Genomic DNA, 27,275 nt, shown 5'->3' on the forward strand with positions numbered 1-27,275 from the left:
AAATTACTTATAACTGCACCATTCCAAGATAACCGCTTTTAATGTGCAGTAAATTATTTCACTCTGTATTCAAACAGTTACAGCCATCCTTTTATAGAATCTTATCTGCCATTACAAAATAGTTAATTTTTATTGAGCGCTTTGTGCCTCTGATAAGTACTTTATATTCATTATCTTATTTAATCTTCACATCACAAAATCCCTATAAGCATCGAACAATTGTCTGATTAAAAAATTAGAGCTTAGAGAAGTCAGAATAGATGGTCACAGAGTGCTGGTTTTGGACTCAGAAACAGTCTCTTTTCTCACTCCAGTGTTCCACATATGTATATTTCTAAGATATTGGGAACATTTTATAAATAACATTTTTAATAGGCACATACTTTCCCATTTTAAGACTTTACTATTGGTTTACCCAATGTTCATAATCCAATGGATTGTAGATTGCTATGATATTGCAATGAGTACCTTCATGAATTTAGCTTATCTGTTTTTCCAATTGTTTCTGTAGGAAAAATTCCTAGAATATGAATCAGTATGTCAAAGAGTATAAATATTTAAGAAATATCATTCTTGATAAATGTTAGAGTTGCTTTTTATAAAAGATTATAAAAATTACTTCATACTTTTTAAATCTTCCTTGACCAAAATGCTTAGGTGGCCATGTCTCATTTTTCCTTATTATATACAACCCCTAAGTGATCATATTTGTACATTTATTTTTGGTTACATTTCTGATCAGTTCTTAAATTTCTAAAGATAAAATTTTGGATCAATGGGTACACACATCTTAAAAGCTTTTAATACTTATAATGTTATTGGCGGAGAATCCATAGGAGTTTGCAGAAACTTCAATTCTTGCCTGTCTCTTTCGAAGCCACAATTTGACTGAGTAGCATAAGGCAGAAGGAGAGACTGAGGCAAGTTTTAGAGCAGAAATAGAAGTTTATGAAAAAGTTTTAGAGCAGGAATGAAAGGAACGAAAGTACACTTGGAAAGGGCCATGGAGGTAACTTGAAAGACAGGAAGATAAGTGCCCAGTGTAACCTTTTTCAGGGTCTTGTATCCCATTTCCTTTGATTCTTCCCTGGGGGCGGGCTGTCCGTATGTGCAGTAGCCTGTTAGCACTTGGGAGGTGAGGATGTGCAGTGTGTTTACTGAGGCATTCTTCCCTTACCAACTCAATGACCCTAGGAGGTCATATACCATTTAAACTCTGCCATTTTGCCTCTTAGTGAGCATGTGTGCGCCCATCTGCCCAACTGCCCTTCCCTGGTGCTGGCTGTAACCAAGTATTTTAGAGAGACAGCTTAACAACTGCCTGACCATCCCCTGAGGGTCGCCTAACATTCCTGGTGTGTGGCGTAGGGTTAGGGGAGCCCTCTCCTGCTCTGTTCATGTCTGACGAGCTACCTACTGTAACACTTCCTGCTTTAAAGCTTTTTAATAAACATTCACTCCTGCTCTAAAACTTGCCTCCATCTCTATTTCTTCCTGCCTTGTGGCGGTCAGTTGAATTTTCATCTGAGGAGGCAAGAAATGAGGTTGCTGCAGAACTATATAGATTTGCCACTGGTAACACTGGTATTTCTAAACTGTCTGCTAGAAAGGTCACACTTACACTCCCACTAGCAGGAAATGTGAGTGACCAGTTCTTCATACACTTATGCACAGGAAGCATCTTGTTTTTATCTGCATTTGAAAAGCTAATGTAGTAGAACAGTTTTTTATGTTCATACACCCATTGCATTCCTCTCTTCTCTTATATGGGATGTGCGGAAGAATGATTTGTGCTATTTCTTGTTGTAAATTCTTTTTTAAGTCCTTTGCCTTTATTTCAAAAATATCTTCTGGTTGCAAGTCTCTCTTTTATTAACTGTTAATTGGAAAGAGTTCTTTATTAAGATTATTAATTCTGTCATACATTGAAAAATGTCTCAGTTTGTCATTTGAATATTTCTTATGGATGTTTTTGATGTAACAGAGTTTAAATTTTAATAAGGTCATGTCTAAAAACTGATTTCCTTTCTAGCATCTATCTTTGGTTTTAGATAGAATTAAGAAAATGTATTCACATCCAACAAAATTATAAATATTCACATGTATTTTCTTTTAAGTTATATAATGAATCATTTAATTTTTAATTCATTTGGAACATATTTTGGGGTAGGGTATAATATAAAATTCTACATTTCTACTACATTTCAAGCAGTTGATAAATCAGCAATATTTCTTGAATTATTTATTTTTCCTTTTATGTGAAATGCTAACCTTATATATTTATAAAAAACACACACACACACATATTCATTTGTCCAGGTATATATGTATATATACATATGCACATGTACAGTTGATACTTGAACAACACATGAGTTAGGGGTGCTAGCCCCTGGCACAGTCAGAGCCCCACATATAACTGTTGACATCCTCAAAACTTAACTATTCATAGCCTATTGTTGACCAAAAGTCTTATTGATAAAATAAAAAATTGGTTACACATATTTTCTATGTTATACGTATTATACACTATATTCTTACAATAAAGTAAACTAGAGAAAAGAAAATGTTAAGAAAAATCACAAAAAAGAGAACATGTGTTTCCTATTTATTAAGCAGAAGTGGATCGTCATAAAGGTCTTCATCCTTCTCTTCGCATTGAGTAGGCCAAAGAGGACGGGGAAAAGGATGGGTTGATCTTGCTGGCAGAGGTAGAAAAAAAAACTGTGTATAAGTAGACCCACATAGTTCAAATGCGTGTTGTTCAAGAGGTAACTGTATATATCTATGCATATATATGTGTATGTATATACCTATATATAAAAAAAACTTTAAATATCTCCACATGTGTAACCAATATTTAAACAATCTAATTCATTGAGTAACCCATCTGGTCTTTCCTTCTTTTATCCAATGCGTATATATCTGTGGGCTTTCCATGCAAGCATGTAATCATAGGCTTTTCCCCCTCAATCTTATTATTATTGTATTGGCAAGAAAGAGGTCCTACCATTTAATGAGAAATTCTATTTGTTTTATACGTTATAGTACAAAGGTCTCTTCTGTTCATTACATCCTTAATCACCTCAAATGTAACAGCATATTTTCATTTAATTTTAGACCTTCCTGGTTTGTGTCCATATGAAGATAACATATTTGCTTGTAAGGATTGAATTATACTGCCCTTCACAATGCTTAACAAATGTATATTTATACATATAATGCACCTTTAAGGCAAGTTTAGCTTCTTAAAAATTAGGTGTAAATTATTCACATTGATTTTGCAAATGAAGCAGATTCAGGAAAAATAAATGACTTATTCAAGGTCACGCTGTGAATCCGTGACTGTGTTAGGATGCAGGTCTTTCAGCTGTCACTTCATGATCCTTTCTATCACCACACCCTTTTTTGTCATATTTTATTTGACTCTTCTAGATGTACTCCTCTGCTAAAATAAACTTGGCTTGAAGGCAGGGTTGTTGAGGCTCTCAAGCCATGAGTAAGTTAAAACACTCAAAGAATTGTGAAATAATTCTGTTCTATTTCAATATGTATACACTTAAGTGGTATAGGTATCTCCTATATCACTAATAACTTAGTCAACCAGACACAGAATAGGTATGCATTATCCATACATATGCATTATGTGTCTGACTAAATTATTAGTGGTATAGGAGAACTAAATGCACAAACTGAAAATTTAAATGCATATGGTAGAGAGATAATGCTTGTTTAAATAAATACAGAAACATCAAGGATTGTTTTATCATATGTTGAGGTCAACACTCTCAGTGGAAACATATTTGAAAATATAACTGCTATTAGTGTGAAAATATAATTTCATAGGAAAATATTCCTTGCTTTACTGCAAAAATCAATGTGTAAAATTCAATTAATATAAAAATCAACTGAATGCAAATCTATTCTTTAGGTGAATTACATTATAATAATTGTGCTAGGGAATGTATTAATGAGAAACTGCAGGGAGCACACAATAAAAGTTTAATGAGGGCTTACTCTATGCCAGGCTGTAGGCAGTATACATTACATAAGAATGAACAAGACACGTTATCTCTTCTTTGTGGAATTTACAGTCTCTTAGGAAGGAGGTGACTAGGAGGACTAGCATAAGGAAGAGTGCCTGGGCTAGGTTTGAAGAAAGACTGTTATAATGAAGTGATATTTAAGATGAGAACAACAACATGAGTATAAAAAAACCTTGGGGTGGGGAGGGCAGTCGAGAGGTAGGAATGACATTCCAAGCAGAGAAACTTGCAAAGCCAGGAGGCAAGGAGAGGCTCTGTCTCTTAAAGATTGGTCAAACTTTATGAAGCTTTGCAATTAACATCAACTTCTTTATACAAGAAGCTGGAGGGAGACAAGTAGTAAAGGGAGGACTTTATAAATATTTGGTTGAGATTTGAGCTTGTTTAATGACTGACAGGAAGACATCAAAGTGAAGCTGCATGTACATGGAGATGAGGTGATGACTAATAGCATCAGGTTCCTGATGAATAGAGAGGAGAGAAATCTAGCATAGTAGGTGAGTGGATCAACTCCCACCATTGTAAAAGGAGAGAAGGAAAAACCAGGATATTTATAGCCATGTGAATTTTAGATTTGATGGTGGAAAGTTGAAAGAATCAACACTTCTGATGGTTTGTGTTTCTCACTGAATTAGACTGAATAGATGAAGAGAAGGAATAGGAGTTGGAAGCAATATGTAGATTCTGAAATAACCATGAGGTCAGTGGAAGAGACAACTGACTGGAGAAAGTCATAGTTTATTAAAGCGAGCTTTCTTGTGTGTATACTTGTATTATGAAAACCTTATCTTGACCTTTATCTTTGAAACTGAGAAACTAGAAAGAAGGTAGACTAAGACAATCATTGAAACTTGATTCAGAAAAGACTTCAACATTCATCCAATGAGATTGAATGTATCACCTTCGAATAAAATACATAGATTAAACCTTCTCAAAATATAAACATTTCTTGACGTCCATTCATTACAGATTTCTCAGAGCACTATTATATACTTGTTTCCTCTTAATCAACCCCCACTCATATGGCACTCCCTTGCAATGAAAACTGAAGTTTCCAAGGATATAGATGATTTAATTGCAAATCATTTGGCTTCATTCTATACCACCTTTCCTTACTCTCTTTCCTCCTGCCATTTTGAAATGTTTTCAGTGACTCTTAGGACACAATTAGCACCTTTATTTGATTATCTTCCTGCTCCATCATAAATGTTGCAATTTCTTCGTGGTGTGATTTTAGATGTTTTCTTTCCCCCCTATGATTTCACAATATTCATGTTATACATCTGTTGGCTTCCATTTGTACTTCAATGCAAATACCTCTCAAATATACAGGCTCTAAAGCTAACCTTTTCACTGTACTAAAGGTCCTCATTTTCAATAGTCCAGCAAGACATTCCAGTCTGAATGTCCCATGGAAACTCCAAACATTACTTTATCATTTCACTGCGTTTCTTGGGTTAACATCCTCCTAGACCCTTACGTTCAAATTTTTCAAATCATTTTTTCTCTTCCTTTTATCTCTGGTGTGTATCAGTTATCCCACCCCATTGATCCTATTTTTTATGATGCCATTTATTTATCCTTCTGTACCTACTTCAGGCTTTTAAATAACATTTGCTTGGATAATTGTAATAATCTTTATAATTTTATCTTCCTTCCTTCAGGCTTCACCCACTCTGTCCCTCTTGCTATGGTTAGAGTAATCTAAATGATAGGTATGATTATGTATTCCCATGCTCAAATTTCTCCCATGTCATTCCGATAGTGATAGCTGTCATTTGTTAAGATCTCATAAATGCCAGACAATACACAATCTTTATCTTATATTATATATCCTCCTGGTCCTCATCCTAATCTGAGAGAGGAGTATTGTACCCATTTTACAACTGAGAGTGCCACAGGTCACAGAGCTCAACTAATGGCAAAGCTGGAATTCAAACAAAGTGTTTAGTAAACTGTAAATCTCTGCTCCTAACCATTACTTTCCTACCTAGAGAATAAAGGTCAAACTCCCTAGCTTCACATTCAGTCTTCAAAATGTATTGCAAACATCCATCTTCAACCTTTGCCCTACTATCAACCATCTAACTTTAAAAGAGTTCTGTTTGTTTGTTTTATAGACCCAGGTCTCACTACATTGCTCAGACTGGCCTCAAACTCCTAGGCTCAAGCAATCCTTCTGCCTCAGTCTTCTGAGTAGATGGGACTACAGACACATGGCACCTGCAGTACGTGGCACTACAGACATATGGCAGTGCTTTAAATAAGTTTGACTACACTTCTGGCATGCATGCCAAGCAGTGGAAAGTCTTTGGAGTGCTAATACCACAAAAAATATGTAGTAGTTAACCAAGGGCCATGTAACTGGTATTCTGTGTTACACTTAATCAACAAAATGGTGATGAACTGGCAATACTTTATGCCAATTATTTAAATAGTGTTTTATCATTGCCTTTTTTTATTGGTTGGGAAGGAAGAGATATTTTAAAATACGGTAAGTAATTTATTATAATATTTTATATAAAGCCACATATACACTATGCACAATATTTTGGTCTATAGCATCCATAGCTAGAATACCCTATTCTATATCTTATAAGTAAATACATCTATTGTTCCTTTATATAGGTATTCTAGGTATTCTACATGTGAAAGAAAATGAGACTTCAAAATGCCTCAGAAAACCAAATGCAGCTATAAATGGCTATACAGTTTTGCACATGATTTACAAAGTTTTTACAAACTTATGAAAACCTTGTATAGATGTGTGAAGGATACAGTGCTTAGTATTATTATTTGAATATGCTAAGTCTTTGTTGGCTTAAAAATGTATTAATCCTTTTGAAATTTGGATGATGAGATTTACACTTTTCTTGGCAAAATCTTTAGAATTGGAATAAAGGAAATTATGGGCATTACAATAAATCACATCAACAACCAGGAATTAATATTTATTTGTAAGCCCTTTTTATGTAAATAAACTTACTACCAGCAGACAAAGAGCATAAAAGGCACTTAACTTTGTTGAAATATACACCCTAAGGAAGTGACTTTGTAATTCATTTCTCTTTTCTTACTTTCACCCATTTATTAAACAATCCTCTTCGCTTCTCTAAATGTGTAGCTATAACAAATATTCATACAATGCCCTGCATTATATGTAGAAAATCAGATACAAATTACAGAAAGATAATGAATGGGAAGCATGCAATCCTCCACGGTGTTCATTAATGGGTACTCGCTACAAGATCCTGTCAGCTTCAGTTTACTAATTTTTCCTTGCATTCAACAGAAGGTTTAGGCATCACTAGGATAGCTCATCACTGGTGGCAGGAGTGAAATGACTTGTCTGTCAGACATGCTACAAAGCATAGAGTTGTTACTGCGAAATATGAAAGAGGGCCTTAAATCTTACTCATTTAACAAGTAGCAGAAAAAAATGCCAGGCTGAATTAGATGATCCTTCTATAGGTTCGGCCACTTCTACAGTGCTGAGTAGTTTTCATTTTCCCATGGCACCGGGGTAACTAAGGAATTCGAGTTTAGGAGTGGCTCCTAGATGAATTTGATGTAGAAGCTACAATAGAAATAGCTCCCATAGCCTTTACATCTGCTTAAAGGAATTTGCAGCAAACATCTTCAGACATGACAAAGTGACTGCAGGTCTCCTACAGTTTCTTCGCAGTCTCTTTGATGTATTTCCTTCTTTTAGGAAGGAAGACTGACATTTATTTTTTATTGTTAATTCTATTGCTAATTCCAAGAGGTAGGGGTGAGGAACGAATGCCACACATCAAGATAAAAAGAGAACAAAGGGGAAAACAACAAATGAAGGCTCTTTTCCCCCTCCCCCAACTTGAGATCTTTGAAATGTACTGCTGGGATTGTCTGCATTATTTGTGGGCTATTGATTCTATACCTGTGGATTCCATGCAAAAGTCAGATATCTAAAATAAGCACAATTTTATGGTTGATCATAAAGCTCTCATTTTCGACAGTTTCTGACCTGCTTCTATGCTGCCAAAGTGTCTCCTGCCATCTTTAATAAGCTTAGGGTTGGTGGATTAACACTGAATGTCAAGCACCACAAATAGAATTGCTGATTATATGCAGAAACACTATTTTAATATATTAAAAAACTGCCTTATTCTTACCATAAAATTCAGCACTCACTTCTGTTGTATTTGATCATTCTTTCATGCACATCTTAGCTCTCAATAATCCTTGTGTGAATACAAGCCTTTGAAAGGGAGAAAGTTAACATAAATAAAAATGACAATCAGAAGTGGAACCTAATTTCCTTTCACTTTTATAAAAAGGTGCATTAGGCTGTTCAGCTGTTCATTTTCCCTATGATTCATCATCAGTAACCATGTAATCCAACATCTATGAAAGCAAATTTGAAAGCTAGACATGACAGAGAAAACGCACCTCCTCAGCATGGGTTGGAGTTAGGCTTTCTTGTGTTCTCAAACTGTACAGCATAATTCTCTAGAAAGGAGTAACATTACTTATCCACTCTACTTCACATTATTCTGGATAGATGTGCAAACTTGTATCTGAGTTTAATCCATATTTTCCTACAGTATCAAGTAGAATAAACCAGATTTGGGGAGAATTTAGTAATTCTCAAATGTCCCACAAAACTTAATATAGGTCAAAATATTTTTATACATGTGACTGAAAGTCAAATTATTCATTGAGATGTATCCATGACTACTCTAAATAAAATTTAGAATCTTGTACTCCTCCCTGTCCATCATTCTAAGTTAGTGGACTAATCAATCTATCAACAGCTACCAATGAGTTACAGTTTTTTCTATTAGGCATTTTCCTTCTCTTTGTAATTCTTTTTATATCAGTCTACTAAATTCCCTAAGGTAAACTTGTGGAATATGCAAAATACTATAATGGAGAAAAAACACCCACAGGTATGCCAGCACACTTACCTATTAACATTTTGGAGGTGGTTCTTTCTTTTCCTCAATCTTTTCTTATGCATATTTTTAACACAGTCAGATTATAGTATATACATAATTTTTGTTTTACTTTTTTTACTTGGTATTAAGTAAACATTGTTCATGTTACTGCAACCTATGAAGTATAATTTTTAATGGCTATATTATTTCCCATGAAGTGAATCGATCATTAGGTCAATTTTCTTATTTATAGATTTGCTGATGATTTACAAATAAAACAGTCATTTTTTTACCTCCCTAGTCCAAATACCATTATTACATATATACAGCAAAGGTTTCTGCAGATATCTGTAAACCAATCAATACTTTAAGATAAATTATTTCATTGAGAGTGGGGCTATTCAAGCCTGCTGTTGAGTATCATCAGAATTAGGTTATCTTCATCAAGAGTGGCCCCAATTCTCCTGATCTTGGTTCTCCTCAAACTCTCACAAATCATCTTGATTAAGTGGCCACAATCATAGTTACGTTCTTGGCTCTTCTGTAACAATCAATAATTTATCCGCTGACTACGTATTGAGTATCATCCACATGAAAGACATCATGTTAGCCATTATGAGGGTACACTGATGCATAAAGGGCCAACACCTACCCTCAAGGAGCTAATACTCATAAAAGGAGATAAATATGCTAACAAATGAGTGAAAATGATAGAAAATAAAAGGAAAGCTCCAGAGTGGGAAAGACATTTGGCTGCGGTTATCAAGTAAGATTATTCTGAAGAGGCAGCATTTGAACTGAGCTGTAGAAGATGCATCAAAATGGAATCGGTAGAAAGCAAAAGATGGATATAACAATATGCCAAAATTAGAGGCAACAATTAAATGCGTGCAACTGAATAACTGAAAGACAGCTTAGCATTTAGGAGTCAGTGGTTGAGTTGATGATGTGGCTTAATGATCAGGCAGCAGTTCTTGAACCCCACCTGTTATGCCATAGGGATTCACCATAGGTTCTTCAGCACAAGTATGAGGAATCATCTGGCAAATTGAAAAAGCGAACATGGCAATGGTGTGTAAATTGGATTGAATTAAGAAAGAATAACCAAGTATCTGGTTATTGAAATGGTCTAGGCCTGACATCACTAACTTATTGGAAATGGCAATACAGCAATTAATCTGATTTGCTCATTACAAGGTAATCATTAAATACAAAAGAATAACGTTTCTATATGTACTTGGAAAATTGAAAATGAATAAAGTGACAATCTAACAAGGTTATTTGCACTAACATAACCCACATGGGTTTGGTGCTCTTTATCTCAGGATTGGAAAGGGTGGAGCTTACAAGTTGAAATGTAGCAGGACTGGAGCAGGCTCTGTTAGGAGTTGCCCCAAGTGATGCCCTGCAGCAACATGGCATCCTAGGAAAGAAGAGCTGGTAGGTCTCAAAAAAAGAGAGATCTCTTGGCTGAAAAAGATTAGAGATTCTAATCAAGTTGGGCTGTAGTATATAGCCTCCTAAGTGTTGCGTGAACTGAGGGGTAGAAATCAGAAGGAAGGTTATCTGTGAGAAAGACTGGGTACGATTCTCAGGGTAAAAGGCAAAGGTGGTAACAGCCTTGCTAGGGTCTGCAAGTTTGTGTCCCTATAAAGTTCATATGCTAAAACCTAACCCCCAGAAGGATGGTATTAGAAAGTGGGGCCTTCAGGTGATCAGATCATGAGGGTGGAGCCATCACAAATGGGATTAGTACCCTTATAAAACAGATGTCAGAGAGCTTCCTCGCCCTCTGTCAGGTGAGGACACAGCAAGAAGATACCATCTATGAACCAGAATGTGGGCCCTCACCAAACACTGAATCTGTCAGCACCTGGATCTTGGATTTGCCAGCCTCCTCAACTGTAAGAAGTAAGTTTCTGTGGTTTATAAGCTACCCACTTAAGGGTATTTTGTTATAGCAACCTGAACACACTAAGACAAGCACCATTTAGAAACCAGGCCATTCCAGAAATGTGGTCTGAATGAGACTGAAGGACAATGCTGTAACATAATCTTTGGGATCTGAAGCTAGCTAGAACCAGATAGTGAGCTATGATGTGGGCAGGCGTTCTCCTCAGGTAAAAACTCTTGGAAAGAGAATCAAGGAATTCTGAGGGCCGACAGAAGGGGATTGACCATTGCCTGATTATGCTATAGCGAACATTCAGAAGGTAGTACCTTCTCAGTAGTGTTACAAAGATGTCTTGCCTTCCATCAGCAGGCAGAGATGGAGAGATCATTTTTAAACTCTGAAGGGCCTCATGATAGCAGACAGATATTGATACAGTAATTCACTACCCACCTCACTAGCAAATGACACACAAAGATTTGCAGGTCCCAGGGTGTTAATTAGAATCAGCCAGTATGAAGTCTCAGGATGAGGGTTCTTAGGGAGAAGGAACAGACAGGCAAGGGTTGGCAACGAGTAGAGGTTTAAAACAATTTTTGGATATTATCTCTTTGGCAACATAATTAATTTCTTTCTATTAAACAAATCAAAGTGGTTTATGGGATTTTGTCGAACTGAAAGATAAAAAACTTCCACTGTGAGAAATTATTGAGGCTTCTTTCATTGCTATAAGAGATACACAATTAAGCATCCTATCTGTAAATGAAGAGTTTTCAAATTTATTCCAAAAAGAACATGTGTCAGACTCAACTAACTCTTTATTCAGTGCCTTCTCTGCCGGGTACTCTTCTACCTGATGTCTGCAAGTGTTCTCAAAATGTGAACCAAGGACTAGTGCTGATCTGCAGACTGTTCCCTGTCTAGGATTGGATCAGTATCTTTTTCTGACAAAATGTGAATCATTATACTACTTCTTTCATTGGGAATGCCTTGCCGGCATAAAAAGTTAAGGGCAAAGTGTGCTTAGTAACTTAATTGATCTACTTTCTGGTAAAAGTTTATATTGTCATGGACAGTTAACAAAGACTGATAGGCAGTTAGGCTTACACAAGTTAAGCCTAATATCTAATTGAGGAAAATGCAAGGCAAAGTAGAAATTTAATTTAGGATTGGTTAATTTCCTCACAGTTCTGTGCCAACAACATGAAAATTCTACAACTCTTAACACATTTGTGAAGTGATTCAAAATCCTCGGTTATCTTGAAAACTCTTGAATGTAACCATCAAGTCTCATAAAATATAAACAAAAATAAAATTCATTTTTCTTTTGTTTAGAAAAAGACTAATCATATTCTTTTTCCGAAATAACATCCTGTGACCTCGATCACGTCGGGGTCACCGCCTGAGACATCGACCACCACCTGTGGAAGTCTGGCCTGCAGACCCCGACTCATGAGGGGTGAATGAATGCACTCTCACACCATTGCAGTGATTCAAGTGGGATAGGAATGGCCACTGGCTGCTTTCAGAGGGTGAAATGCAACCAATCGACCAAGACCCTCTGTCCATCTACACATTTATTCTGTCAAGATTTTACAATGGAGATTCTAAGTCAACACATTTGTGGATAATGAACATGGCTAAGAGAGTAGTTATACGAATGATAAAAGCTTTAGGTTTTGGGCCCAGAGTAAACACTATTAACAGGTAATTCTCGTTTGATCTCCCCCAACCAGAGGGACCATCCAGCACAAAGTTTACATGAGTAAACAGTTAGAGACAAAGGGATGTGGGGTAAACAGACTTAAAGTGGGAAAGCCTCGTTCCTATCTTCTCCCTAACTTAATGGGCCTGCCACCTTGGGCCTGTACCAATAAAACCTTTGGCCTTCCAAACGGTTTGAGACTAATCTATAACTTTACCTATATATCTTTAATATTTTGCCAGCCACCCTGAATGAATAGCACAATGTCCCTGCTAAATATAAATTCCAAGAGCAGTTAAGGGAATTGTGGGAGAAGACAGCAGGCTGAGGCTAGTCATTCATGTCTAGCTCTACTGGGGGCTCTGAAGTTACAGTGTTTTATCTGTACATAACTGTGTGGAAGTACAAAGAGGAATAGACACATAATAACAAAGATATAAGATGGCAACACATTTATGGGAGAAAACAAATGGGAATGTTGCTAGATCAAAAGAAATGCAATCACCAGAGTGTGCTATAAGAGGACTATTGAGGTGAGAAGGTTGGAAGCCTGAAAGGCTGCAGGCTCTGGGCTGGCAGGTTAGTGAGAGTAAGGGTGAGAAATGACGCCTAAAACAGGGAGAGAAAGAGAAAGTATTATATAGAACAACTGCCCTTCCCTTTCCGTTACTCGAAGTGATTGGCAGTCTGGCCTTTGTTCTCAGCCAAAATAAAATAAAATAAAATAAGTCAGAGGACTCTTTGTGAAATAAATTAAATAAACTGTCTAGGGACAACCTAAGTTTCTATTGTGAGTGTTGGCTCCTCTCCTTATTTTGGCATTTGTGGTCCCATGGCTTGCAGCCTGCAGTCTAATCTTTGGCAGTTTTCCTGCCAGGTGGGAATACCTGCCCAGTAATGAGCTCTAAATTAGCTTCTCATTCATACGGGGAGTTATAGGATAATGTGCCTACATAGTGGTCAAAAAAAGACATGCCAGCTTCCCAAATCTTGACTCTTATATAAGAATGAATAACCAAAAATCACCAGATATTGGAGAAAGAGCATGCCTGAGAAAAGTCAATACAAACAAAAAGAAAACTGATCTTGAAGGAAACAGAAATAATTCTGGAAACAGAGAATGGTATTCAAACTGTATAATACCAGAGAAGTCAAAGGAATATAGACACAAAAACATACACACACATGTGTGAGAGAAGAGGTTAGTAATACAGAGATTCAACCCATGACATCTAAAGAACATCTGTAAGAGTCGCAAAGAAGAGAACAGGGAACATACAGAATAAGCGATTGTCAGAAATAAAAAAGAAAAATTTCCACAACTACAGAAGTACATTAACCTTCAGATTGAGAGGCCCCATAGAATAACCAGAACAGTGAGAAAAAAAAATGCCAGCACCACAACACATCATACATCTTTAGGAGATAAAAATTTAAAAATTAAATGCAAAAAAAAAAATCCAAGAAGGTTTAAAGCCACACACACACACACACACACACACACACCCCAACAAAGAAACAGAAATTCAGAAGTCATTAGACTTTTTCATCAGCAACACTGGAGGCCAACAGCCAATGAATGCCGAACATGGTGCTGCGCACCTGTTGTCCCAGCTACAGGTGGGACTGCAACCCATGGTGGGAGGACTGCTTGCGGCTAAGAGTTTGAGGCTGTAGTGTGTTATGTTCACACCCCTGCTCCAGCCTGGGCAAGAGAGAGAGACCCCATCTTTAAAAACATTAAAAAATAAAAATAAAAGGCAATGGAGTAATACTTTAAAAATGCCAAGAAAATATTGTTTTTACCCAGAATTCTATTCCAAGCCAAATCATCAATCCAGAATGAAGGTAAAAGACTTTTTACTCTTGTAAAGCTAATTTTCCACATTTCTCTTTGGAGGAAGCTGAAGATGTATTCTAGAAATATGAAAGAGGAAACAGAAGTAAGGAGAGTCAAGAAGTAATTAGGCCGGTCTAAAGGAACAGAAAGGTAGAAACCTTCTGTGGCATCTGTGCTATTGACTTAAGCAGAGCTGTTAGTGTGTACACACAGGAATGCCCAGCTGGCTGTTTAAAAATGACTTCTGCCTTGACTGGTCAGTGATGATGTCATGCTAGTTGTTAAATAATTTGACTCCAAGGTGAATTCAAGAGTGAAGTAAACAAGAAAAATGGTGACGATATACAACCGATTTTGTAATTGAGAAGATGAAAAACTTTAAACCACAATAAACATATATTCCATTGTCAATAAGAAAACAAGGAAGAAAAGAAAAACTATATAAAAAAGTATAGAGATTAATATGAGGCAGATATGAATCAAAGATAATATGGCATTATTTTAAGCCATTTGAGGTCATTTAAAATAATCTACTTAATTTTGGTGCTGGAAATACTCTTCGAGTGATTGAAGGGTCGACACAATAGTTCTACAGGGAAGGAAATGTAATCTTAGTACTCATTTCATCCATGACCAACATCACTGTAGTCACAGTAACCCCAGTCTACTTGAATTTTAACTTTTAGAATCAACCTGTGGATCAAACATGAAACCCCGGTAATAGGTAGAGCACAAAATGTAACTATTAAGAATCCTGAGAACATAAGAATAAGAATATCTGAGAAGGCGATGAGTGGAATAAGAGAAGGCAAAGTAGAAGAAACTTCAGAGTCATTACCATTCGCATGTTGAGAATTTAGGTGCTCACTGATGAAACCAGACATCAAGAAATTTTTTTTAAGTTAGGAAAACAATCAACAGAAGACAAATAATACAACTGTCAAACAATGAAAATAGGAGAGAAATTGGTGAAAATAATGCTGCATCTATTATTAGATCCTCAGATTTCAGAGTAGGGAATCAGTACATATTGTTGAAAATTTCCTTTCAAAAGAGACGTTATGGAGATAAATTCACCATAAGAACAAAACTACACAAGACTGAAAGAGACTACCTCTGGCAGTAAAATTGAATGAATAAAAGACCCTCAGTTCTTGGGTTTTCCTATCATAACCACTTAGTCTGATTTTTAAAAGGTAATTAAAAATAAACACAAAATAAATCCTTTGTTTTGAATCTACTACATGCTTGTGAATACTAAAGGGACGAAAGAATCGTGTATTTCACTGAAGTCTTTTCTATTTAATATATGAGATAAGACCTGAAGGTAAAGGCGACATTGAGAGAGTACCCAGCAGAGTGTAAAGTATACTTACATAGGAGCTAAAGGAATGCAAATGCCTAATGACGGTACTTCCTACTACTTTTGTAGCCTCTAAGAGATAATTGAGAGAATGGTTCTTTAGGAAATACTTCTTGGAAAAGAATATTCCTTCCCAGTTCAAGGTATCTTCAAGGGAGTAATGGATTACTATGGGTGGGGAGGAAATGCAAAGGCCTTTTTCAACAAGATGAAACCCATGGGAAAATATCCAGAGATAAGTAGTGAGTGCTTGGACGAATGCAGGGGCTGCGAATGAGAGTGGGATAGAGCAGGGAAACCAATTGTGTGTTTTTAATAGCACTGCCTTCTGGAAGTTATGCCATATATTATCTTGAATCATTTCTTTCTGGCATGAAAAATGTTATATGAAATAATGATTGGGTTTTATTTATTTATTAGAGTTAAGGTTGCTTCTAAGAAGGGTTGGTTTATTTATAGGAATGCAAATTTTTAAAGCCTTTTGGAATTTAGAAAAGGCTTGTCATTTAAAACTCCTATAAATTAGATATGCTCTATTCTATACAACAGACTTACATGTTCTTTCTCACAAGATATGCAGCATCAACAATTTGTCAAATGTGATTCTTTTGAGGAAGCCACTTGAATTTAAATTGTAAGATCCAAAAAACTATGACCTTACTGGAACATTTACTCATTAGAAACTCCCAAGTAAAAAAGATACCTTTGATTTTTTTTTTCTCTGAAACATATTTATGCTCACAGTTTCCTGTAGTGTTTTCATTTTGCTCACTTAAGTATTTATTTTTTTCTCTATCATGTCAGAATTAGCTAACAATTGAAGCTTACCTAGGATTCTAAATAATTTCAAATGGATTTAAGATTTCCATGCACTTTCTAAAGTTTCATTATTTAAAGTGAGGTGTTTTTTTTCATATTTAAAATAAGTTTAGATCCAAGACTGTAGAGGAAATAAAGGGCATTCTCTACTGCCTCAAGGGTTTCAAGCCATTGTGGTCACCATGAAAATGTGGGCTCTGAGATCTAAGTGCAGGGACTGTAGCTGACCAAGGGCCCTGGCTTCTGGGCTCTGAAATCAGCTCTGAGTTTGACTGGAAGTCCACACCGCTAAGGGTTGCTCCCAGCCAACAACTGAGTTGAGCAAGGATACTAATGCAACCAGTTCCTGAGAGATATAAAGCTCCCTCTGGTGGACGACTTTTGCCTCGACGATTCCCTATTGGCTGTGTGAAACATTCTTAAAACTGCACCATACTGTAAAATTTTTCATATTCAATCTTCATTCCTTCCCTTTCTCCTTCACAAGGATTAGACCGGGATGGTGGTCTGACACATTTTCCAGCCCCCCACCCAGCTTCCTCTTCTTTTTCCTTCATGGCAATTCTCCCAAATACATCTCTTTCATATCTAATCCCGTTATAGTATCTGTTTCTTGGAGGACCTCAATGCACCATTAAAGATAAAATGTTAAGAATGACTCTTTATCCCAGCTCTTCAATAAGACAAAGAAAAGGAAATTAAAATGACCTGAAAAGAGGCCAGGGAACACTAGGCAATGAATATCATTGTCGATAATTTTATTGTATACATTAGTTTATTCATCCAATAATTAATGACTACTTGTCAGATGAGTACTAGGTGCTTAAGATATAAAGATTGAATATAACCTAGTCTTTGACCCCTATAATTTCATTGACTGGCAAGGAAGGCAATACTCCTTGGATAAACTCCAGTGGAGTAGATACGCAGTGTTATGGCAACCCACTTGAAGATACAGTGGATTCTTCTATATGAGAAAGGCTGAGTGCGAGAGTTCAGTGATATGACCCTTGCAATTTGAGTAGTCATTCTCCATGTGAAGAATGCAGGAAGAAAAGCTTCCAGTCAGAAGGTCTAGCATAAGCAAAGGCAGGAGGGGAGGCAAGTATGTGGGATATGTGAGAAGTGGTGAGTAGTAGGTACCATCAGAGCTGACAGTGATTTGGGGGAGAGTGGTAGACCTGAGAAAACGAGACCCTGTTGCTATGACGAGATAATGATTGACTGCTATGCTAAAGTCTAGTAAATAAATGTCTGGATGTACTATTTTCCTCCTCACACAAAAAAGGAAGCAATCAACAAGTACTTAATAGAGTCTCCTTAGTAGGGAATCAGATTCAGAACAGCAGCTCTAAGGCAAAAAGGTCTGATCCCTACCTGTGATGTACATAGGAATGATCAAATATATATATTCAAGATAACAAAGAATAAAACAAAACTAGCTAAAACTGATTTATAGCATATTTTGTCCAGAACATATTCAGGAGGCTAACACAATTAAGTTTAGCACCTTCTGCATTCCAGCTCTAAACTAAGTGCTGTAGGATTCTCAGGGAAATAAGAGAGAAGCCCTCCTTCTCTTTCATTAGAGCCCATTTGTTTTGGATGGAATGATGAAGATGCAATGGTTAATTTTATATGTCACCTTGAATGGGATACAGGGTGCAGCGACATCTGCTCAAACATTAATCTGAGTGTTTTTGTGAGGGTGTTTTCATAAGATTAGCATTTGAACCGATAAATGGAGTAAGGCAGATTTCTCTCCCTAATGTGGTGGGCTCCATCCAATCAGTGAAATGTTTGAATACAACATAAAGGCTGACCCTTGCTTGAGTAAAGAACTCATCCTGCCAGGCTGTCTCTAAGCTGGGACATGGATTTTTTCCCTGCCTTTGGACTCTAACTGAAACATTATCCCTTCCTGGATCTTGAGCCTGCTGGAATTTGGACTGGAACTACACCATCAGCTCTCCTGGTTCTCAGGCCTTTGGACTCAGACTGGAGCTACACATTGGGTCTCTTGGGTCTTCAGCTCACCAACTGCAGATCTTGGGACTTTTCAGCTTCTGTAATTGTATGAGCCAATTTCTCATAATAAATCTATTTATTTATTTATTTATTTATTTTTATTTTCTTGAGATGGAGCCTCACTTGTTGCCCAGGCTGGAGTGCAGAGGTGTGATCTCGGCTCATTGTAATCACCGCCTCTCGGGTTCAAGCCATTCTCCTGCTTCAATTTCCCAAGTAGCTGGGATTATAGGTGCCTGTCACTACACCTGGCTAATTTTTGTATTTTTAGTAGAGACGGGGTTTCACCATATTGGCCAGGCTGGTGTTGAACTCCTGGCCTCAGGTGATTCACCTGCCTCAGCCTTCCAAAGTGCTGGGATTACAGGTATGAGCTGCCATGCCCAGACAATTAATCTCTTTTTATTATATCATACACACACATACACATGCCCCATTAGGTCTGTTTCCCTGGAGAAGCCTGACTAATACAAAAGGGAAGCACAAAAATGTAGTAAGAGCCACGAGAACGAGGATTTCTGGGTCCTCAGGGAACACAGAAAAACGACTATTCCAGAATTGGAGAAAGTGGTGGAAGAGTTGCCAGGAGCCTTCCCAGAAGAAACTGTCTAAGCTGACACAGTACCACAACCATTATAGATAATCTAAAGCTAAACAATTAATGCTGAAAAATAATTTTTTTTTAATTTTTTTTTTTTTTGAGACGGAGTTTCGCTCGTTACCCAGGCTGGAGTGCAATGGCGTGATCTCGGCTCACCGCTACCTCCGCCTCCTGGGTTCAGGCAATTCTCCTGCCTCAGCCTCCTGAGTAGCTGGGATTACAGGCACGCGCCACCGTGCCCAGCTAAGTTTTTGTATTTTTAGTAGAGACGGGGTTTCACCATGTTGACCAGGATGGTCTCCATCTCTTGACCTCGTGATCCACCCGCCTCGGCCTCCCAAAGTGCTGGGATTACAGGCTTGAGCCACCGCACCCGGCCCTGAAAAATAATTTTAACAGAAAATGATTGCCTTCATAGAATCAAATATAAATTCTTCAGCCAACATATTTAAAACCTTCTACAATCTGTCTGTCATGGGAGATAACTTGTCTCTAGTGCTTTCCTGCTCATTCCCCAGAGAAAATCCCCAGGTAGCAGAATATGTTTGAGACTCTCAAAAGCCTCCTGGATACAGCATTCCCTTCATCTGGTTTGTTCCCTCTCTGCTGTTCCCCGAGCCCCTTATCTCACTGCCTGGGTGACCTGGAGCAAGTTATTTACGGCTTATGCTTCAGTTTGGTCATTGGTTAAAGGAAGGGATGATAATAGTACCTAATTCACAGGGTTGTAGTGAGGAATAAATGACCTAATTATTAACCAAAAGTCCTTAGCACATGTCAAGTGCTATAGAAATGCTTCTAGTTGTTATTATGGCTTTCAGGCAGTTCAAACTCAGTTCTACTTATTCCACCAAATCTTTCCAAATACCAAATTCATAGAGATTTCATTTTCCCAAAATCCGACGGCACTTTAAAACTTCTCCATGAACACTTAGCACACAGTACCTTGTAATCATGTTACTTGTTTTCCCGTAATGAGCTCTGAAAACAGCCTAGCTGGATTAGAATCCCAGTGCTACCCCCTTGGGAACTTGGGCAAGTGACTCCCTAATTCCCAATTCCTTCATTTGGAAATTGTGAATAATAATAATTCTCACTTAATAGGTTATTATGCAAACTGAGACTTGATGTCTGTAAGCTTCTGAGTAATTCATGCCATCTAGCAAGGCCTGATATTATTCAAAAAGAAGAAGAAAAAATCAATAGACTTCATAGAGAGGAAAAAATAGATATGCATTTGATTCCTTTACTAAGAAATAGGATATTATTGATCTTTGCTTCTTTATTATCCTGGAGAAAGTAAGCTGCTTGCAAAACAATGATAGTAAAGAATATGCTAAGCAATCTTTAAGTATTTATGATGCTTTAGATTAGTTTGTATTATGGACAATTTTACCAGAGCTTCTAAGTGCTTCCGACTTCAGGGCTTTAAAATGCTTAAGCATTTATACCTAATGTTTAGACCAAGATAATGCCTACCCCCAATACAATACTACTGAAAGCCAAATGTATACATTACATATCATTTTTCAGATTTTTGTTCAAGTGACTTAGCACTATTAAGCCTCAATATTACCCCTTGACAACTTTTCTTACATACAGATTGGCTTTCACTTGCTCAACTGTATACATGGGGAAGTGATTCCTGCTGGGGGCTGATGGGCACCTCTGAGTGTTTTCAGGTATTCTATATAGACAGGCTGAGCACATAAATAACCTTCCCAAGAGAAGTTCCCATCTTGTGCCATGTACCTGTGGGAATTCACTGCAACAAAATGCCCTGGAGGGCTGATTTCAATACCATGTTCTAAGTAGAATTCTTTCTAAGATGCTCATTTATTAAACACCACGGAGTATGATGCTTAGATTAGCCCAATGAAGAGCTAAAAAGTGGTGGAGCAAATGCATAGAATCATTAGTTTATAAACTCAAGGAAGGAACAATGATGATTATTCTGTGTTCGATAAAAAGCTCAGAGAACGAATGCTTTGCCACATGGAAATAATATTACTTGAAAAAGAAAATGAGCAAAGCTTTTTCAGAACCTTTAAGAATAGTAGTAGTAGTAGTATTAGTAATATTATTATTATTCAAAAATCTAGACAATACTACTATCGATGCTACCTAACTTAGCCACTTGCAAAAGCATGGTATTGACACAATGAGGCGCTCAACAAATATTTGTTGGAGGGTCACTTAAAAACACCAAGAATGTTTTACCAAAGCTGATTTCCATTTGACTTTAAAAAGTTCTCTGCATCACTATTCGGTCAGAAGGGCATTTTAACTAGAAGAGACGGTTTTAGCTTAAAAGTCTGAATCATTGTTTTTAGAACAGGTACTAAACTTGACAGAACAAGGTCTTACCTCCCCATAATTCCCTCTTTTCATTAATGTCATTTTTTTCAATGCATTTAAAAGACAGTGTATGCCCTAGATTCTGAAGTCACTAATATATATTCATGAGGCAAACATGATTGGAGTGTTATTCTGCAGAGCTCTATACCTTATCATATTGTTGTCTCAGATTAGTAGCATTTTCTGAACCTAAAGATGGGGAAACATCTATTTTACCAGATTTGCGAAAGACTACATTTCTCTGTGTTGTATACATAACTTTACCTTTAATATCTATGTTTAATGAAATATCAATCTACACCAAAATAATGATTACAATAGAATATATCAGTTTGGTATTGTAACTAAGCTATTTCAGATTCTTATTCTTCTGCTGGCCTGGGTTATTAAAGTCTTTGATACCTGCTGATCATTAATGTGTTTTTGTTGTTGTTGTTTTAAATACTACCTCTGAATATAAAGAATTAATTATTTATAATCTGAATCTGGAAGAAAATGGTAAAGGAAAACATAGAGTTACAAACCAAAGTAATAAAGGTCAGACGAATAGGGTGGACTTCATTTCCAACTGGTTTTATCTGCTTATATTTCTTACAATATCTATTAAAATATATTTTGGATTGATTTATGTTACCTGGAGTATAAAACTACAATCTGTATCTTTATAGAAAAAGTTATTACAACTATCTAAATTAGTTTTAGATTTATGTCTAAAGATTGTTGTCTACTTTTTGTGGTTAGAAATCTGCCCTTTAAATCCTTTTGTTTGAATATGTGAAACACTTCCTGTTGCTTAATAAATTCTTCAGAACTTTACATGAACTCCCTTGATGTGCAGTCTAATTCCTTATCATTAGAATCATCCTACAAGTTGTATATTGTGATGGATCGAGTGCCTTTGCAATATTAAGTATCTTTGCTTAAATATTATATTATGCAAGAAAAACAAACTTTCTAGCAAATGCAATATCAATGAAAAGCTTAATTTTTAAGTTCAAAGAAATACATCAGACCATGACTCAGAGAAAGGAGCAAATGGTGCACTTTAAGGGGGTAAATCCATATATACAGATTAATGGGATTTGTTTAGAAAGTGAGCAAAAAGTCTGTATCTTGGAGATATATATATCCAACTCCAAATTATGAACCACTGGCAAACATCTCTTCCTACAGCATAGCAGAGTCCATTAATAACAACAGAAATACTAGTAAATGCATATTGAGTGTTATATAGGATAGAAATAGGAATTATTTCTATCATCATAACAAACGTATTATCCCCATTTCAAACATGAGAAAACTGTGTCTTAGAGATGACAAGTGATTTGTCTGATGTTACTGAGATGACAATTCAAACAGCTTAACAACTGAATGAGCCTGATTACAAAGCCTGAACCTTGACATCATGAGAGTAAGTGAAGAAATAAGCCAGCCGTGGCAGTCTACAATGGGATTTTCATATCTTACTAAACTCTTTGTGGAAATAATAAAACAAGTTTTACTATAACAGAACAAACTCAATACAAATGACAGCTCAAAAAATGCTAAGAAAATAATAAAATAATATACAGCACATTGTTTTCTGTTTTAAACATTACTGTTTTACATCTGTCTTTCTCTTTAAGGTGACTTGGATTTTTGGTTTTCACCAACTTTGAAAAAGTTTGCTGTGCAGAAGCCCAGCTTGAAATAAAATGGCAGCTGATGATATTTTTCATATTGGCATACTTTGTGTAATAGTCAGTGGCTTTTCAATTACTGAGCCAGCCATGCTAAAAATAAAACAATTGCTTAGACCACTATTGTGAGGGCATCAGTACAGAATTGCTTAAAGCAGCGGATGTCTATGTGTTCTTTCAAGTTTATGATATCTAAAGGCAGAAGTCTGAATAGGAAAAGAAAGAAAATCTCTAAAAGTAACTCAGTCATGAAATCTGCTAAGTAGTCTTAAGATATGAAATGTTACATGCCAAATCTACAACCATAAGAGTCTTACTCTACACTAGTATGTGTAGCTGCAGAGTTAGAAGGAATGACTGATATCCTAGTCTCCTATAATCAATTAAGGGGCATATTCACTCATTTATTCAATTAACAAATATTTTCTAAAGCACATTCCATGTACCAGATGTTATTCCAGGTATTGAGGATAAAGACAAATTCTAGGTATTGGGGATAAAGACACATTCATTCATTTATTCAATTAACAAATATTTTCTTAAGCATGCTCCATGTACCAGATGTTATTCTAGGTACTGGGGATAAAAACAAATGATGAGATGGGGACCTAAAGCATCATTGTTATTGCAAAGCTGCCTTTGTGTGGATAGTAATACCCAATGAACAAACAAATTAACATTGTATATCAGAATGCAGTAAGCGTTATGGGGAAAAACAATGAAGCAGGGTAAATAACTGGACATGCCAAGGGTGGAAATGAGGACACTATTTTAATTAGGTGATAAAGTAAGGTTTCACTGAAAAGGTGACAAATGAGCAGATAATTGAGGAGAATAGAGTGAGTCAGGTAGATTTGGGGAGTAAGAAAATTTCAGGCAGAGAGAATAGCAAGTGCAAAGACCCTGTGTTGAAGGCATCCTTGAACATTACTAGAAACCAAAAGATAGGCCTACAGGATAACCAAAAAGGGGGAGATTCATAGGAGATGAAATCAGGGAGGTAGCTGGGTCACTAGAAATAGTTTGACTTTTATTTATTCAAGATTTTGAGTCATTGGAAAGTGTTTTAACAGAGGAGTGGCATAACGTGCCTTACATTAAAAAAAAAAAAAGTACTGAAAGCCATCTTGATAAAAGATTACAGGGAGTAAGGGTGGAAACAGACCAGATAGATTAATTCTGTTGTCCATATGGGAGATGACCGTGGTTTGGCTCCTAGACATATTTGTTGATAAATTGGATATGATAAAGAAAAGACACCAAGGTTTTTCATGTGATGAAGACTGGTGACAGACAACTCCAAGATTTTTGGCCTAACCAATTGTCAGGAAGGAGTTGCATTGAACTGGAGATGTCTAGAATAGTTTTGGGAAGGAGGTGGGAATTGGACATTTTATCTTAGATAAGTTGACCATGAAATGTTTAATAGGAACTCTTGATGTGAAACAGGTAGTAACTCTGGAGTTCAATAGTAAGGTCTGGGATTGAGTTATCTGGGGCTTGTCAATATATAGTTCATTTGACTCATAATCTAATTCCATGAGACTGGTTTGTTAGATAGAGAAGAGGAAACACTGTGTACCTTAAGAGGTTGGGGGATAAACAGAAACTAGTAAAGAAAAGCAAAAAAAAAAAAAATGATGAGAGAGAGCCAAGATCAAGGAGTCCAAAAAGCCCAGTGAAGACAGTTTCAAGAAGGCAGTAGTAACCAAATGAGTCCAATGTGTCAATCAATCCAGAAATGTAAAGTCTGAGACCTCACCCTTAAATCTAGTGATACAGAGGTCAGTGGTTATTTAAGACAAATTATAGTTACAATGGTGGGGACACAAGCATGTTTAGAGTGGTTAGAAAAGGAATGGAGGTAAAAGACGTAGAGAAAGCCAGCATAGGCAACTCTTTCCAGTTTTATTGTAAATAGAAGTAGAGAAATATGGCAATATGTAGAAGAAGATGTGAAGTGCAGGGAGATTTCTGTTTTTCTTTTTGAAGACAGAATGTATTTTTACATATTTTCACAAATGATGTTATAGAAGGGAAATGAAAATGTAGAAGAAAAGGAGAAAAATATCTTCAGTAATGTCCTCACTTTGGTAAGAGGGATGGAATCCAGTATGTGAAGGTCGGTCGGTCTTAGAATGGGGACAATTTATCCATAGTATGGCAAAGAAGGGCAGAGTTTGAATGCAGGAAGACTCTTGGGTGTATGCTGGGAATTTGTGGAAAGTGGGCTCTTATTTGATGGTTAGTGGAATGCCTTTGCCTTCGGTTTTTCATTCTAGGGAAGAATGAAATAAACAGGAAGAGAGAAATAAACAGGATATGCAATGTTATAGTAAAGACCAACTGGAGGAAAGGAGTCTAGGAGTTAATGAATGTGTGCTTGGTATGTGCTCAGCTGGGGAAGGAAAGGCAGCCAGGGGCTAAGTGCCCTATGTTAAGCAAGCAGCATGTTCAAAGACCTGATAGCAAGAGAGTGGATGACACTCTGGGGACTGAGTAATGGGAGAGATCGTGGCTGGAGAGAGTTACTGGGAATGGAAAAGTGTAGTGGAATTTGAGAGGATTAGGTAGGTCTGAAAGAAGTTAGAATTGATAGAACTTGGTAGTGAATTGAATATTTTAGGATGAGCATGAGGGTATGGGACAAGCTACAGTTGAAACCCAGGTTTCAGTTTGAGCAACTGGGTTGATACTGATGCTTGTATTAGCTCAGTCACCTCGGAGCCTTTCTTCGTGATTTACCTCTATGTCAATTCAACTTCTGCACTTAAATCTAGCATACACCCTAGCTCCTTAGGAGTCTTCCAGCCCATACTAACCTCTCTTTTCCTTTAATAATGGTCAAAATTGCTACTCTTCATTGCAAGTCTTATGATGACCAGGCATTGTACAAGGTGTTTAAGATGTATTATCCCATTAATCTGTATAACAACCCTATAGGTGGGTCTTGTCATTCCATTTTACAAATGACATAGGTGAAGGCTCAGTGTGGATATTTTAACACGTCTCCCATGCACAATGGATAGAATTAAAGTAGCTTAGGAACAGTTTCTGAATTATATTCTCGGTATTTTCTGTACATTGTACCATAATGTGTTGTGATTACAGTGAGACTGTAGTTTCTAAGATGCAATCATACACCTTTAAGGCTGGCCCTTTAGTGCTTTGAACATATGAAGGAAAAAAAATCAAGGTTGACATGAAGTGAAAGAAATCTGTATATGAGACCCACAGCTTGAATCTTTAGATGAACCAATAATTTTCACTGAACATGTTGAGGGAGTGGAGAGAGACCCAAAGAGCACTCCCATTGGTTGAAATACTAACATAATAACATTAACTAAACAGCTCTTTACAGATCTGAAAGCAGTCCACACATAATCTTTCTTTTGCTTCTTTTTGGTGACTACTCTACTCTTCCTATGAATAGGAAACTCTCACCTTAGAGAGTTAAATGACTTGATCAAGGTTATCTAGTTGTAACACCAGGTCCAAACTTAAAATGAAAATGTTAATAAGGTTTGCGTTTGTGTCCCTACTCGAATCTCATCTCAAATTGTAATCCCCGGTGTTAGAGGAGGGGCCTGGTGAGAGGTGACTGGACCATGGAGACCTATTTTCCCCTTGCTGTTTTTAATGACAGTGAATGAGTTCTCATGACATCTGGTTGTTTAAAAGTGTGTAGCATCTTCTCCTTCCTTCTCTTCCTCCTGCCCTAGCCATGTAAGACATGCCTGAATCACCTTCTGCCATGATTGAAAGTTTCCTTAGGCCTCCCCAGCCATGCTTCCTGTACAGTCCACAGAGCCATAAGCCAATTAAACCTATTTTCTTTATAAATTACCCAAGTTCAGGAATTTTTTTATAGCACTGTGAGAATGGACTAAAATGATGTCCAGCACATTTTCCTCATACAGCGTTTTCCCTCTCATATTCACTACTAAAATGATACTTCTCAGTGGTTCCAATTTCAGCTACCAAATGTTAGACATTGATAGTAGAAAACAGACAAATGGGACACAG

The 27,275-nt window shown here is 36.8% G+C and overlaps 1 protein-coding gene across 7 annotated transcripts in view; it reads right to left on the bottom strand.

The window, feature by feature from the left end:
• NTNG1 (netrin G1) overlaps positions 1–27,275 on the bottom strand; it is a 347,271-nt gene that overhangs the window by 196,775 nt on the left and 123,221 nt on the right. The window contains exon 2 of one of the 7 annotated variants that reach the window (XM_054236600.2): positions 8,201–8,286. The exons of the other annotated variants lie outside the window; for them this stretch is intronic. Coding sequence (XP_054092575.1) covers positions 8,201–8,203 — 3 coding nt within the window. The 5' untranslated portion in view covers positions 8,204–8,286. The remainder of the gene's footprint in view (positions 1–8,200; positions 8,287–27,275) is intronic. 7 annotated transcript variants of the gene reach the window in all.

This window comes from Callithrix jacchus, chromosome 7 (assembly GCF_049354715.1).
Source record: "Callithrix jacchus isolate 240 chromosome 7, calJac240_pri, whole genome shotgun sequence".
Taxonomy (NCBI): domain Eukaryota; kingdom Metazoa; phylum Chordata; class Mammalia; order Primates; family Cebidae; genus Callithrix; species Callithrix jacchus.